Raw genomic sequence first — 13,099 nt, forward strand, 5'->3', positions numbered from 1 at the left:
AAAATTAAGATGAAGAAAATATTTCCTCAATTATACTACAGTGCTAAGCATAGCTACCAAGGCCACTTGTGCCTGAAAATCATGGCCTGTACATCTGGAAGGTGTCCAAAATGGGGCTTGGACAGAATTTTAGGCATCTAAAGATGAAATTGCAATATTAAAGTCTCCTCTTTACTAGCCAGCTAATCTTGGTGATGCTGGTGCTGCACAGGGGACTCAGGGGTTTTGACCACCACCCCAGTAAGACCTCAGGAGCTTTCCTTCTGTGTCTGCCCAGCTCTTCAGAAGAGAATTCAAGATTTGGTGGGCCAAAAATAAAGAGGGAACACAACAAATAGCAACCAAAATGGGACTTCTCTGCAAGCAGGGGACATGAGTTTCAGTCTAGTTGCCTAGGAATGTTTCTTTGTTAAACATGCAAAATAAAGGAAAGTGAGAGAGTTGCTTTGTCATTAAGCTTGAGGGGACACACTTCCTCCAGCACAGTTCTTTCTGGGCAGATTATTTCTGAGTCATCTAAGTCTTTCATCAAATCTGGCCCAAAAGTTTTAAAAATAAGATAAGACTGAGATTTAATTGTGCTCCAGCCAAATTTCATGGAAAAACAAATAAACTACAGAGAAACAAAACCTTGACCTATTACTCAGCTGTGTTTTTCAAAGGCACAAATGAGAGACAAATGCCTTTGAAAACAACATATGTGTGAAGGTACAAGCGATAAATTCTTTACTGCCTTTGAAAATCCCCCTCCTATGTATTATTTAAAACAAAAACAATCAAGGCAATCCTGTGATTCACATGACACAGGATGTCTCCTATTTCCAGTTCATCCCAAGCTTTCCTGGTGAAATAATGGCCCTTTGAAGTCAATGAAGTGCTGCTATTGACTATATTATGCCTAAAATTTCTCCTCAGCATGGGTGCCTTCCAGTTGCAGACTGCTTGCCACAACTGTGTCAATTTACCTTCCTGATGGTTTGTTGAGGACTGGAAAAGGCTGAGAGACAGTCAAGCTTCTCTCCCTCCCCATCCACTTTTTAGTCATCTCTGGAAGTCATCACCAGCCCAAGAGCCCAGCCTCTCTGCTTCATGGCAAGGGCTGTGGGTGTCCACAGGACAGTATTGCTCATGGGCAACAAGTAGAAGCTGAACACAATGATGACTTACACCTCCGTTGATGCTGGGACACGACTGGCAGATGCCTGGGGGACCAGGAGCTCCAGGGCTCCCTGGCTGTCCTGGGGATCCAGGGGTACCACTTCTGCCTGGAGGACCAGGAGGGCCCTGCAAGGACACAAACACAGCAGATACAGACATCAAAGCTTGCCTCGAAGTGCAAGGGCATTGTGGGACGAATATTTCTATTCGTAGCAAAGTCTGTGGGGTTGTGGTGGTGGGAAGCGTTCTCTATTAAGTATAATTAGGGACAGGCCTGATCATTCAGGAAAGATGCAGACAGTAGGCAAGTTTGAATGAGGAAACATTTATTAGCTGCTGGAGCTTTATTGCATCCAATATTTGATCAAGCACACCAGAAATATTAAACAGGTCCATTCCTGAATATGAAAGTAATACTGCAAGTGGAGACCATAGATTTTCCTTCTACTGGGAAGAAAAAACAACAACAACAAAAATAACATGCAATGCAGTTTGGATTAAACTCTCCTCACTGTCTATTTTTCCCCAGTTGGAATCATTAAGAGTTGAAGCTAAAGAGATTACTTCAAAGTAACGACACTGCACAGATTTGCTGCAGACAGCGCTGACATCTAGGAAAGCTGGGTATCTCAGCAGCTTGAATGGTATATATTGCAGCTTGAATGGTATATATTGCACTGTAAGAACTTGCTCTTGATTTTTTTAGTTTTCTTGGGAAAAAAAAAGAAAAAAAAAAGCTGTACTTACAGGTTCTCCCCTGGGGCCTTGTGGGACTGGAGGCTAGAAAAAAAGGAAAAGCAATTAAATTAAGAAAGAAAAACAAAGTCAAACTGAAAACTGAATATATATATGAAAAAAATAAACAAGAGGAAAATACATTTAAATACTGAAATATAGTTTTATCAAATAAATTAAAATTGTTCGTATTCAAAACATTTAAAAGCCTTTTTTTTTTTTCAGTCAGTCTTTCATCTTCATATTCATGGCGCATCCATAAAGTGTGTGCATCTACTGCAGGCAAAAATCTGGTGCTAATGAAGTCAGTAGGGCTTTACCATTTAGTACGATAGGGACAGATGTCCACCGTGAAAGTCTGTAAAGGACAAATTATGTGCATCCTTGTCTACTAAAAAGCACATTAATACATGTGATAACATAGTTAACTTTCATTTTCTTTCAGACCTCCTCCCCCAATTAATTTATTTTTCAATCAGTAACTCATCTATAGGTTACAATCTGGATTCTCAATTAGCATGTTAGAACAGTTTTTTTTTTTCTTGAATTCAGCTGCTAGTGATAGCAAAGGATATTCAGCTGAAACGATCTTGGATCTTTCAAGGTGGAGATTTCCTGTCCATTACCCAAGGTCAGCAGGACAGCTTCCACTGGGCTGACCAAACTCTTGCAAATTGAAGACTGAAGGAAGTAGCCCACATGGCCTTTGTTACAAGGTACCACAGAACTGATTAAATAGGGTTTGAACCTGCCTGGGGATTTCAGTCCTGAAATGACAACCCCTTACTCCAGGAACTGAACAGAAAGCAGCTCCAAGACTCAAGGAGAGAGGAAGCTGTGCTTGAATCTCCATCACGCTAGTATGGACCACTCATTTGTGCAGCTACAAACTGTTCAGTGAAGCAGCTCAGGCAATTCTGGAAGCCGTATAAGTGCACTAGAATAATGGAACCAACACTAGGATACACATTTGTATGCAACTTTTCACGTTTAAACAGAAACACTATTTATAAAGCCATAATTGCGTATCTTCTGCCTTCCTCTTCTGTCTACACATCTCTGTTCAGCCTTTTCTTTTTCTCTTACACACAGTCTCTCCTCTCTTCCATACACGAACACAAAGATCACTCTATAGGGATCTGTATTTCTTATTCATAATGGAAGTTGGGATACTGAAATACTGACAGATCATTCATCAGAATTCTTTTAATACAACCCAACCTTTGAAGCAACGAAAATCTCAGGAGTCTGTCCCATTTAAATGCCTGCTTAAGAACTGTCGATGTACCTGTGGAAATCAATATACTTCAACTTTTTTTTTTTAATACTTTTTTTTTTTTTTTTTTAAGATCTCATGGATCTTGAACAAGGATGAAATGTTCAGATGACCTTTGAGTATTTCTACCATGCAGATTTCAGTATAGCTAGCTCAAGGACTGAGGCAGTTTAGGTAGATTTGCCATGCACTAACAATATTTTTTTTCATTAGGTTAAGTTGATGCAACTGCTTTAGCTAATACTGCTTACTTTCCTTTACAGTGCAGTAAGTCACGCGATAACTCTGCAATAATAAATTTACTATACAAAGATACAGAATTGAGATGATAAGAAATGCAGGCTCACAGCATGCTGTGAAATTTGTGCTGGCAATAGTTTCATGGATTTACATTGAGCATGATGTTGACAAATAAGCTGTTTGCATTAGTCTTGTGTTTTGCCATAAAATGAAAAAATGAATAGCTAATCATTGCCCTCTATCCCTCTTTTTTTTCTATTTTTATTTGCCTGTTGGCTATGGAAAAGTGGGTTGAAGGACTTCAGGCTTTCAGCTGCATGATCCAAAGGGCTAACAAGTATTTTATCAGATCTGGTACCAATCCACTGCTGGAATACAGACATAGTGATATATTCTCGAATTTACCAAAATAAAGATAAAACTCAGTGAAAGTTCAGTGTTTTTTATTTGATTTGGCAAAATTTGCCCATTCTAAGTATTTGCCTGGAGTCATAAAGTGACATGCTTTGTATTTAAAAGAAAAGTATTTAAAACTATCTAAGAGAGAATCAGTTGAGATTGGCCTAGCTCAAGAGGAAGGTGACATCAAAGTAACTATATCGACGACTTACTTTTGTAGGCTGTGGTGTTGTTTGTGGACAAACTGGACAGCACTCTCCAAAGGGGATCTCTGGGTTGGGGCAGTCTAACTCCTGGTCGTCACAGATGATGTCATCACAGAGAACAGATCCGGAGTCACACACACAGATTTGGCACGGCTCTGGTTTCCAAACATCCCTGTCAGCATAAACCTGCCCAAGATGGGTACATCCTCCTAGGACTATGGGAAAGAAAGAAAAAAATAATGTTCAGTATTATTACAGATGTATTTTACAAATCAAAGAGGATTAACATGAAAGCTTTCAGATAGTCTGTTTTGTTTTCTACTGTAATATAGTTTATCTGTGTACAATAAAAGGCTAAATGCTTCTTTTCAGACACTGGGAGGATCTGTTACACTAACTGCAGAGTCTGCTCTGAATCTATAAATAGACATCAATAGAAACCTCCTGGAGTTGATCCAAAGCCCAATTAAATCTGTGATAATCTTCTGTCTAGAGTAATTTCAGTGTCAGACTGAGTGTAATTAGCAATTGAATCCTCTGATGCAGATAAAAAGGAAGTGTGCCAAATCTCTCAAATGAGCATACCATTGGCACCCAAGTGCCAACATGTGCACTTGCACATAGATGCAGAATAAGTGGTCCGTCCATCATGAGCTCTTGCTGCTAGCATCTTGCATTAATAGAGAGCATCAAGAGTTTTCAAAATGGTTTTCGAAAGCTGACATATGCAATAGATCTAAAAGAATGTTTGCATTAATTGCTCAAATGGTTTGCCATAAATTTGTCATCTGGACTGCTCAAATGCTGTAAGTCTCTATTTTCAGAAAGTTGTTCATCTGTAATATCCATGGCTATGTGAATTCCTTCCAGCAGCTATTCCACTGATCAAATTTGTTGTAGATAATGAATTTGAGGAGACTAATGGGAAACAGATTTGAACATTAAACTTTGGGTTTGTGTATTCTTTAAGAAACCAGATCCAGAATTCAGCCATTTAATAAAGTAATATACAAATAACGCTACAAAGTTAGATAATCAACAAAGTTCCTTGTAAATTTTGTAGAAGTATTAGAGTCTCGGACTGCAAATATAAGTACCAGTGAATGCCTTCATTAATGACATATTTTTTTTTCCATGAATAATTCAAAATAATTCTGTTTGCAAACACATAGGGATAGAGAAATAGCTATCTGTGTACCTACACGGTCCTTAAGACTTTGGTACCAGGTAAAGTTGCCTACTATGCATCATTCTTCAAAAAGAAAAACAAAAAGATACCAAATAATGTAATTTAGAGTTCTGACATTAAAATTACTGCTGGCTCCGGACTGAAAACTCTGAATACCATCAAATTGTTGTAATGGTCCTAATTATGTAGTACAAGACTGAGTCCAAATCTATACTGCAGCTTATTACTATTGGTCATGCAGCCCTATTTTCTTTTCTCACATGCAGTATCTTTCATCTCTGTTAATTCTCTGTACCACTACCACATTGGCACATTGGCCTAATTTTATATTCTTTGCTTTTCTTTCTGTCTTTCTTGGTCGCATTTCTTCTCTTCTCATGCTTCTTTTCTTTCTTTTTTTCCCCGTTTTCTCTGCTCAGGTCTATCTTTCTCATAATACATAAGTACTTTTCATCTTCCCTTCAGCCTCTTGTCTTAGAGCTGAACAGTCTACTTACTTTTCTGCCCTGCACTCAACTGAAATGAGATTTTCAGACACTGCATCTCCTTGTCCCTATTGACCTGACTTTTCCCTCTGTATCACCCATGAAGTTCATGTCATCATACTCAGACTTTATCTGGGCTCAAACAGGAGGGCAATGGGGAAGCCCACCAAGACTTCCTGTCTGGCTGAGAGGTGGTGAAGAATGTCTTATTTCCAGGACACAGGGTCACAGCATCAGGTGCTGCTTCAGAGGACAACATTTAACAGCCACTATATCTGATAAGAAGTGTCATATTTATTTCAGGGTAGGATCCAGACATCCATCATTAGTCTCTCAGGTTAGATTTAGTTTCTAAATAGTTGCTTGGTTTCCCAGCTCTCATCCTGCATAATCACGTCAGCGTCTCAGGTAAATAAACTGATTCTCTGCTTGATTAATTGCTGACTGTCTCTCTAAGAAACATTTTCCTCCTCGAAGAAACCAATAATTCACTGTGTTGAAAACAAACAAACAAACAAAAAATACCAAACTTGACAAGAAAAATTAGAAATGCTTCCCAATAAACAAGAAGGCTGAAAAGTACTAAAGTACTTTACAAAACAAGAGCAGCATTACAAATGAAATCTTTTTTTTTTTTTTTTTTTTTTTAGTGATTTAATGACTCATAAAACAAACAAACAAACCAACCTGAATTAGAAGTACCAGAAGCTGAGTAGGTCAGTGTATGAGTGAGTGGCTCACTGTATACAAGAAGACCCAGAAGGCATTATATTGCATGAAGTAGAATAAATTCAAATCTACTAGGAAGACTAGAGCTTGCTGTCCATAAGAAAGTAGGTAGATGGATGTGCTCTTGAAATCACAGTTGGGCATGGATCTGCTGTACAGCAATGTACCCAGCATCACCTCAACTTACACACTTTCCACCTCCATAGGTTAAAATGTCCTTCTCATTTACAAACATCATGAGCAAGGTAAGAGACCAGTTTTGTTTAGCTTAGGGCAAAACACAGTTTTGCACAGAATTATTAAATAAAAACACCATTACTCAGATCTAGAAGAATTTAATGCTGTTATTGTGTGTACATGTAATGTACACCTAAATGACTGACCTCATTGTACAAGAAAAAAAAATAAAGCAAATTTCTGTTTTTACAAGATTGCCATTCAGTTTTTCTGCAGTAGATGGCATCATTCAACAGGAAGAAAGAGGAAATAAAGCTTGAAGCCATCTGGATGTAATGACATTCATACTTGCTTCTAACTTTCTGGACATTGTTAAATGAATTAAGAAATAAGCTAGGAGAGTTGCAATGAAAATCGTTGTGGCCTTTGGCAGAATGAAAGTATTAAATAGATTTCCAAAGGAAACTCGCATCTGGGAAGACTTAGTCCATTCAAGACACCCCCTCTGTGCTCAGATGTAGATCCGTTTGTCAGCATGTTATGACATAATGCATTTTGCATTGCTCATAAAGATTAAATGTTAGCTCTGAAATGCTTTGGAAAGCTGATTTGTGCTAAAGCACTGGCAAGTAACATATAGGAAGCCTAAGGTCGTAAAAAAGCTGACTTGCCTGCTCCTAGACTTGTGGTAAAACAGTTGCATGCTTGCCTTAACCAGCTTTTCTGATGGATTCCTGAACATATATATAAGCCAAAGATTTCAAAAATATATTAGAACTGAATAGTGTTGGCCTAAGGCAATGCAAAATCTTATTCTGCTCCTGAAAGCCCTCAATGCGGTGGCTCTGGAAAGCTTTGTTTCTGTGACAGTTATTGCGATGGCTTGTTGGGAGCTGTGTCAATCTATGATAAATTTTAAAAATCATTAATTTTGTAGAGTATCTGAAAGCCTGAATAACTTGGCTTTTATGCCTTTTACTGAGCATTCACATTTAAAAATATTTTTGTATTTTGCTGTGAGTAGTATTTCTCTGGGCCAGCCTAAAAAAAGGAGGAGAAAAAAATGGTAACAGTGTTTGTCATATGCTAGTTCTGAGTTATTTCCCATTTTCTGAGCAGACTAGCAGTTGTATATGGAAGCAGACAAATCAGGCAGAGCTGAAAGGAAAATCACCATTCTGTCTTGAAGGAGAGTGAACATTAAGAGTGGAACATTAAGGAGCCCAGATAGGTAGAGACAGAAGCAAATACGGTCATTTTAGTCCTGGAGGATGACAGATGTCATACATTACATAAGTATTGATACTGGGAAATCTGTTAGCAAGTGCTATGACCTGAGAAGCTGACCTGCTTTCTACTTGCTTTTGGCTTTGTACCTGTGCAAGTGCTGTGATTATGACTTGACCACATTTATGTAGCAAACAAAAAAATCTCCTAACAGCGTCCTCCAAAACCACAGGCTTTTCCACTTTGGACAAAGCAGATGACCAGCTATTGCATTAGTGGCAAACTCACAGAGCCCAGTTGCCAGCAGAGCTGAGGAGCTTTGATCTGCGAGAATCTGGTGACCACCACCACCACCAGTCAAGCAAAAGTTTTGCATTTATTTACCTTAGATCTAGTCAAGCCTAACAGGCTGAAATGAAGGAGCCCTTGCCCCTAAATTTGACTGGATCCAAAGCTTGCTGGAGACAGGAAGGGACTTTTAATTGTACAAAGCCTATGCTTTCTTACGCTGACCTGGTTTGGGTTATTTGCTTTACGGTATGACTACTTCAGAAAGTATTTTTGCATTTCTTCTAGACTAAATATACCTATTTATTGTATATTCCAGCAATACTTTGTATGTTATTCAACCAAGAGGCCAATTTATGAGGACAAACTTCATTTTCAGTGGAAATGCCCCATTCTCCCCTACACTGAAGGAGCCTGAGGAACCCATCCCAGCTCCTGAAGCATCCCTGCTTTCCATCTACTGAGCAGAAAAATAATGCCAGCGTCTACCTCAAAGCAAGTGGTTTGGCCTTGCTGTCTGGTATTAAGGCGGTGTTTATAACAAAATCAAACACGCTCATTCCATGGTGTGATCACTAATGGAAACAAATGGACTCTCCTCATCAACTAATTGGCTTGCTGAGCCAGACGGCCCTACTCTGCCCATGTGGACTCCAGCAAGGTAAGTGCTGAGGACTCGAAAAGCCTGAAATAGTTTGTGTTTCATAGGCATCAGGAAAAGAGGCAGAAATATAAGAAAAGCAGTGGGTTAATGACATGGTTTTTAAACTGCTGAGCCTGCAGACATTTGCTCAGCTGGAATTGTCCTAAAACAGCTGGCGAATTTTGTACTGCCTATGTGGGTGAATGGAAGCATCAGGGATGAAACCTCCATTGACAAAACAACAACTTCAGCCTGTGAAAAATCAGAGAGGTGTCGTCTTAAAAATTCTTTCCTTCTCCATTGCCTGCAGGAGAAAGAGCTGTTACTGGGTGCAATAGGATGGGAGTGCAACTGAATGGTTCCCAGATTTCCAAAGTTTCAGAGCAAAAAAGACTTTTAGACTGAAAGTGAAGCTTCTAGGAATGCTCATCTGCCAAAAAAGCTGGCGTTTGGACAGTGCCACTGCTCCACTCCCAGCCCTTTTCCTCTTTATTCAGCTGCAGAGCAAGGAAGAGAAAGCAGCATAAAACAATGCTGGTTAACCATAATGCTGTACTTTTATGTCAGAAGTGTTGGAGAAAGGAAACTCTCTCTGTTTCACTGGCGATGTATAGAGAAGGCTGGATTCTCAAGTGAAGGTCCATTATGCCATGTAGCCAGACTGTCCCTGCTCTGAGACCCACCCAATCTGTCACATTACAAAACAGGGGAAAAACAAAAAAAAAAAACAAACAAAAACCCAACAGGTCTGCACAAGTACAAGCAAGTATTTGTGTTTTAAGCAAATCACTGCTTGTGTCCTTCATTCTTCTTTGTAAGCTCCAAATGCTGCAGCCTTTCTGTGGTGTTTAGAAATTTCTGAAACACTTGCCAAACAATATCCTTATGGGCATAATTGGTGACCAAGTAAAACTCAAAATGCTTTTATTTTCCTCACAGGTTATAGCTCTTTCCTAATCTTTCAAAGTTTGATTGATGTTAAGGGCTCCAACTTTTCTTCCATATCTTCTGAAGGCTGCTGCTCTTCTTGAAGGTGATGTGATCTGAAGGGACTGGGACTGTCACAGTGCCCTGCGTTCAACATTTATGTTTCTCTATTCAGTCTCACGTGGTGACATCCTTGAATGATGTTCTCCATGAAACTCCTAAAGGTCACCCTGCCACGGACGCCTTGCTTTGAAACAGGCACCAGTGACATCCCATCATGGATGCTGTTGCTCAACAGCCCCACCGCCTTCAGCTGCGGGACGGCAGGGAGGACAATGGCAGAACAGATTTCTTGTTTCAAAGCTCTTAATGGGAAAACAAATTGGTTTAGTTTGTGTTGTTGGGTCAATAATTTTATTTCTTAAGGTTGTCCTGAGAATTGTTTCTTTCCTGTTTCTGGATTGGTAAGAGTTGTTTTGGGAAAACCACCCGATGGACACAAGAAACAATTCTGTTGTTAGCTATTTCTTGACAACTTCATGGCCTATATATATGTTTGTTTTTTATATTTCTGAATGACCATTTGTATTGGGATGTTAATCTTGGATTTCCTCTCCGAAGTCAACTCAACCAATTACATTTTTACTTGTTTTTTAAGTAGAGGTAGACTTGTTTTGCTATAATCTGCAATGTGTATCATTCATTCCTGATCAAGGGTAAACAGCATCTGATCAGAAACTCCCTTGATTTTACTGGGCTTTTACTGAGCATTTTGACAAGATCAACTGGTTGCATTAGAGGAAGGCACATAGCAAGTAAAAATTTCATCTTAATTCAGTGCAGTCTTTTGGAGGGCCATTGCATAATTTCTCAGTCATTCTTACCATTACTGGTAAAACGCCTATGAGGTTTTTCCATCCCCTCTGCTCTTATATTAAAATGTTTTTTGCACATCACCTTTTGTGCCATTTGGTGTCACTCTAAAAATAAGCAGCAGGCTGCAATCAGCTTATCTGTGGCCATTTAGCTGTAGTGCTGGTATAAATTCTCACTGCTCTGCAGTAATCTGTTTTGATGTGCTCCTTGTCTTTAGAGCGAAGGATGCCAAATGGCACAAAGACCCATGTCTAAAACTTCAACCAGACGGAAGCTGACATAAATTCAAGGTCTGATGTGATTTTATGGATTTATTGGTTTCTTTAAACATATATCCTGCCCACTCTTTGGGCAGTCAATGAATGCTTGTATGGTCAGAGTTCAAGTGTCAAGTTAATCTCAATATAATCCCATCAAAAACTGGCCTAACATTTTTCTAAAAGAGAGCAATAGCTTCATGTTCACTACTACTAGGATTAAGTAAGTGGAAAAAATTACCAAAATCCAGCACACCATTCTATCACAGAGATAAAAATCACCCAAGGTGAAGGTGTATCTCCAAGACATTCTCTTCTCCATTTCTGTTTTTGACCAGGATGACAAATTGTTTATAATGCTGAAGGATTCTTTGCACCATTCTTGCCATAGGCCTGCTCTGGGAAGAATAAAGAAAATCTGGGAAAGTTGTTGTGTATGAGCAAGTTGCCCAGGCTGTGCAACCAGATTTTGCTTTTCATTGCCTAAATTTGCAATTAAAACAACCTTTTTTTTTTTTTTCAGATAATTAAAGTTTTGAGCTGCCCATGATCTTCTCTTCCCCCTTAGCTCAGTGAGAGGGCTAATGACTTTATGCAATGCCGTTTCTCTGCTTTTCCTTGGAAGAGACCAGCTTGATTCAATACTTCTCTCCTGAGGCTGGAACAGATGGGAAATGTTATAGTGCACTGTATTACATATGGTAATAACATTTATATTTTCAGATACGTTGGGCAAAGTCAGCCCTCTTATAGCTCTGTGGCCGTAGTGGATTTGCATCAGAGATGAGTAAAAAAACAGGGGGTCAAATTCTATGCTCACATAACTCCCTGTACAGTTTTATTGATTTCCCTGTAATTTCAGAATTTGGAAGTAAATGAAGGCTTTGGTTCTTGTATTTCATATTCCAGTGATGGATTAAAGAACTCTGGCATATAGTCCACAGAAAAGAATCATGTCTTTGACAATAAATTAAAAGTATTTGTAATTCACAAGGTCAGGGAAAAAACAAAAGGCAGCAGGCATTTCTGAATGCCTAGAACATCACTAGCCTAGTTTCATCTGCAAAAGGATCTGTATTCATTCACTCCTTGTTCCAATTTGTACCAATTCACCTCACAGCCATTCTGGACAGTTTGCTGGATACAGATGGCAGTATTTGATTCTCATAGAGGACATTAATTGGCTATTTGTACGCTGAGCACGATGTTCTTATTGTCAACTTGCTAAGGCTACTAAAGCCAGTATTGCGATGGTTTTCTCAGGGTACTGAAGACACTTCCAACTTCTCCACCTATTTTCTAAATCCCTAAGCATCTTCCAAACTAGAGCCCTTGTCAGGTGAAGGCCAAGCTTTAGGCGTAGCAAAGCACCTGCAAGGCCAGAGCTGACTTTTGTTCCTACAAGAGTTGAGCAGCATCGCTTACTGCGGTGCCTGCCTGGCCCCTCGCACGCATCCTGCTCGCCCAGCCCCATGCAGCCGCAGAGCCAGCTGGCATGGAGCGAGGGTAGGCAGCTCCCCAGAGCAGAGGAGAGCTGTAACATCCTGAGCAGACACAGCCAGATGCACCAGTTAATCTGTTGGAGTCCTTAAAAGGTATGAGTGGAAGAGCCTGAGCCAGAGGAAACCTGATAAATGAAGAGGCTCTGTCCTCTTATTCTTTTTTTTTTTTCTCCTTTTCACTGAAAGAAGTTTAAGCCACTATTTCTCCTTGCAGCTACTCTAGCAGCAAAAGAATTGGTTGGATTTAAACACCTCTTTTTTTTTTCTTTTTTTTTCCCCTCCATATTTATGCTATTCTGTCTATGCAAAAAAAAAGAGTGCTCTAACGAGAGGACCACCCTGCCAACTGCGAAGCCACCAACAGGCTCAGAACATTGCACAAAAAAATCTTGCAACTATCTGAGCAGATTTCAATTACTCTTTTCAAAGATTTGCAATTCCCACCACACAGCCTATTGTTTGCTTTCACTAGAACATTCCTCTCTTAAACAACTGGCACAGAATGACTACTGCTCTGCAGGGAAACGAGCTAGAAACATACAGCAGATTTAAAGCCAAGCCCAGAAAAAAATATAAATTTTGAAAAGAGCCTCTCGTGAATGCAGAAGTGTTTTCCAAGATAATATGAAGGCTATTTTCACTGCTTATAACTGAAGAAAAACATGGGGGATGAAATTCATTCTCCTTTGATGCTCAGTGTGGCTATTATCCTGAACATCAAAGGAATAATGAGTGATGCTGCCCATATTTTCCATTAGCTGTATCCAAGCGAGCAATTGTTTCTC

The 13,099-nt window shown here is 39.4% G+C and overlaps 1 protein-coding gene across 1 annotated transcript in view; it reads right to left on the reverse strand.

The window, feature by feature from the left end:
• COL3A1 (collagen type III alpha 1 chain) overlaps positions 1-13,099 on the reverse strand; it is a 51,481-nt gene that overhangs the window by 31,040 nt on the left and 7,342 nt on the right. The window contains exons 2-4 of the mRNA XM_080598783.1: positions 4,021-4,229; positions 1,906-1,938; positions 1,168-1,284 (exon numbers count right to left, since the gene is read on the reverse strand). Coding sequence (XP_080454909.1) covers positions 1,168-1,284; positions 1,906-1,938; positions 4,021-4,229 — 359 coding nt within the window. The remainder of the gene's footprint in view (positions 1-1,167; positions 1,285-1,905; positions 1,939-4,020; positions 4,230-13,099) is intronic.

This window comes from Anser brachyrhynchus (genome assembly GCF_964034855.1).
Source record: "Anser brachyrhynchus genome assembly, chromosome: 7".
NCBI classification, from domain to species: domain Eukaryota; kingdom Metazoa; phylum Chordata; class Aves; order Anseriformes; family Anatidae; genus Anser; species Anser brachyrhynchus.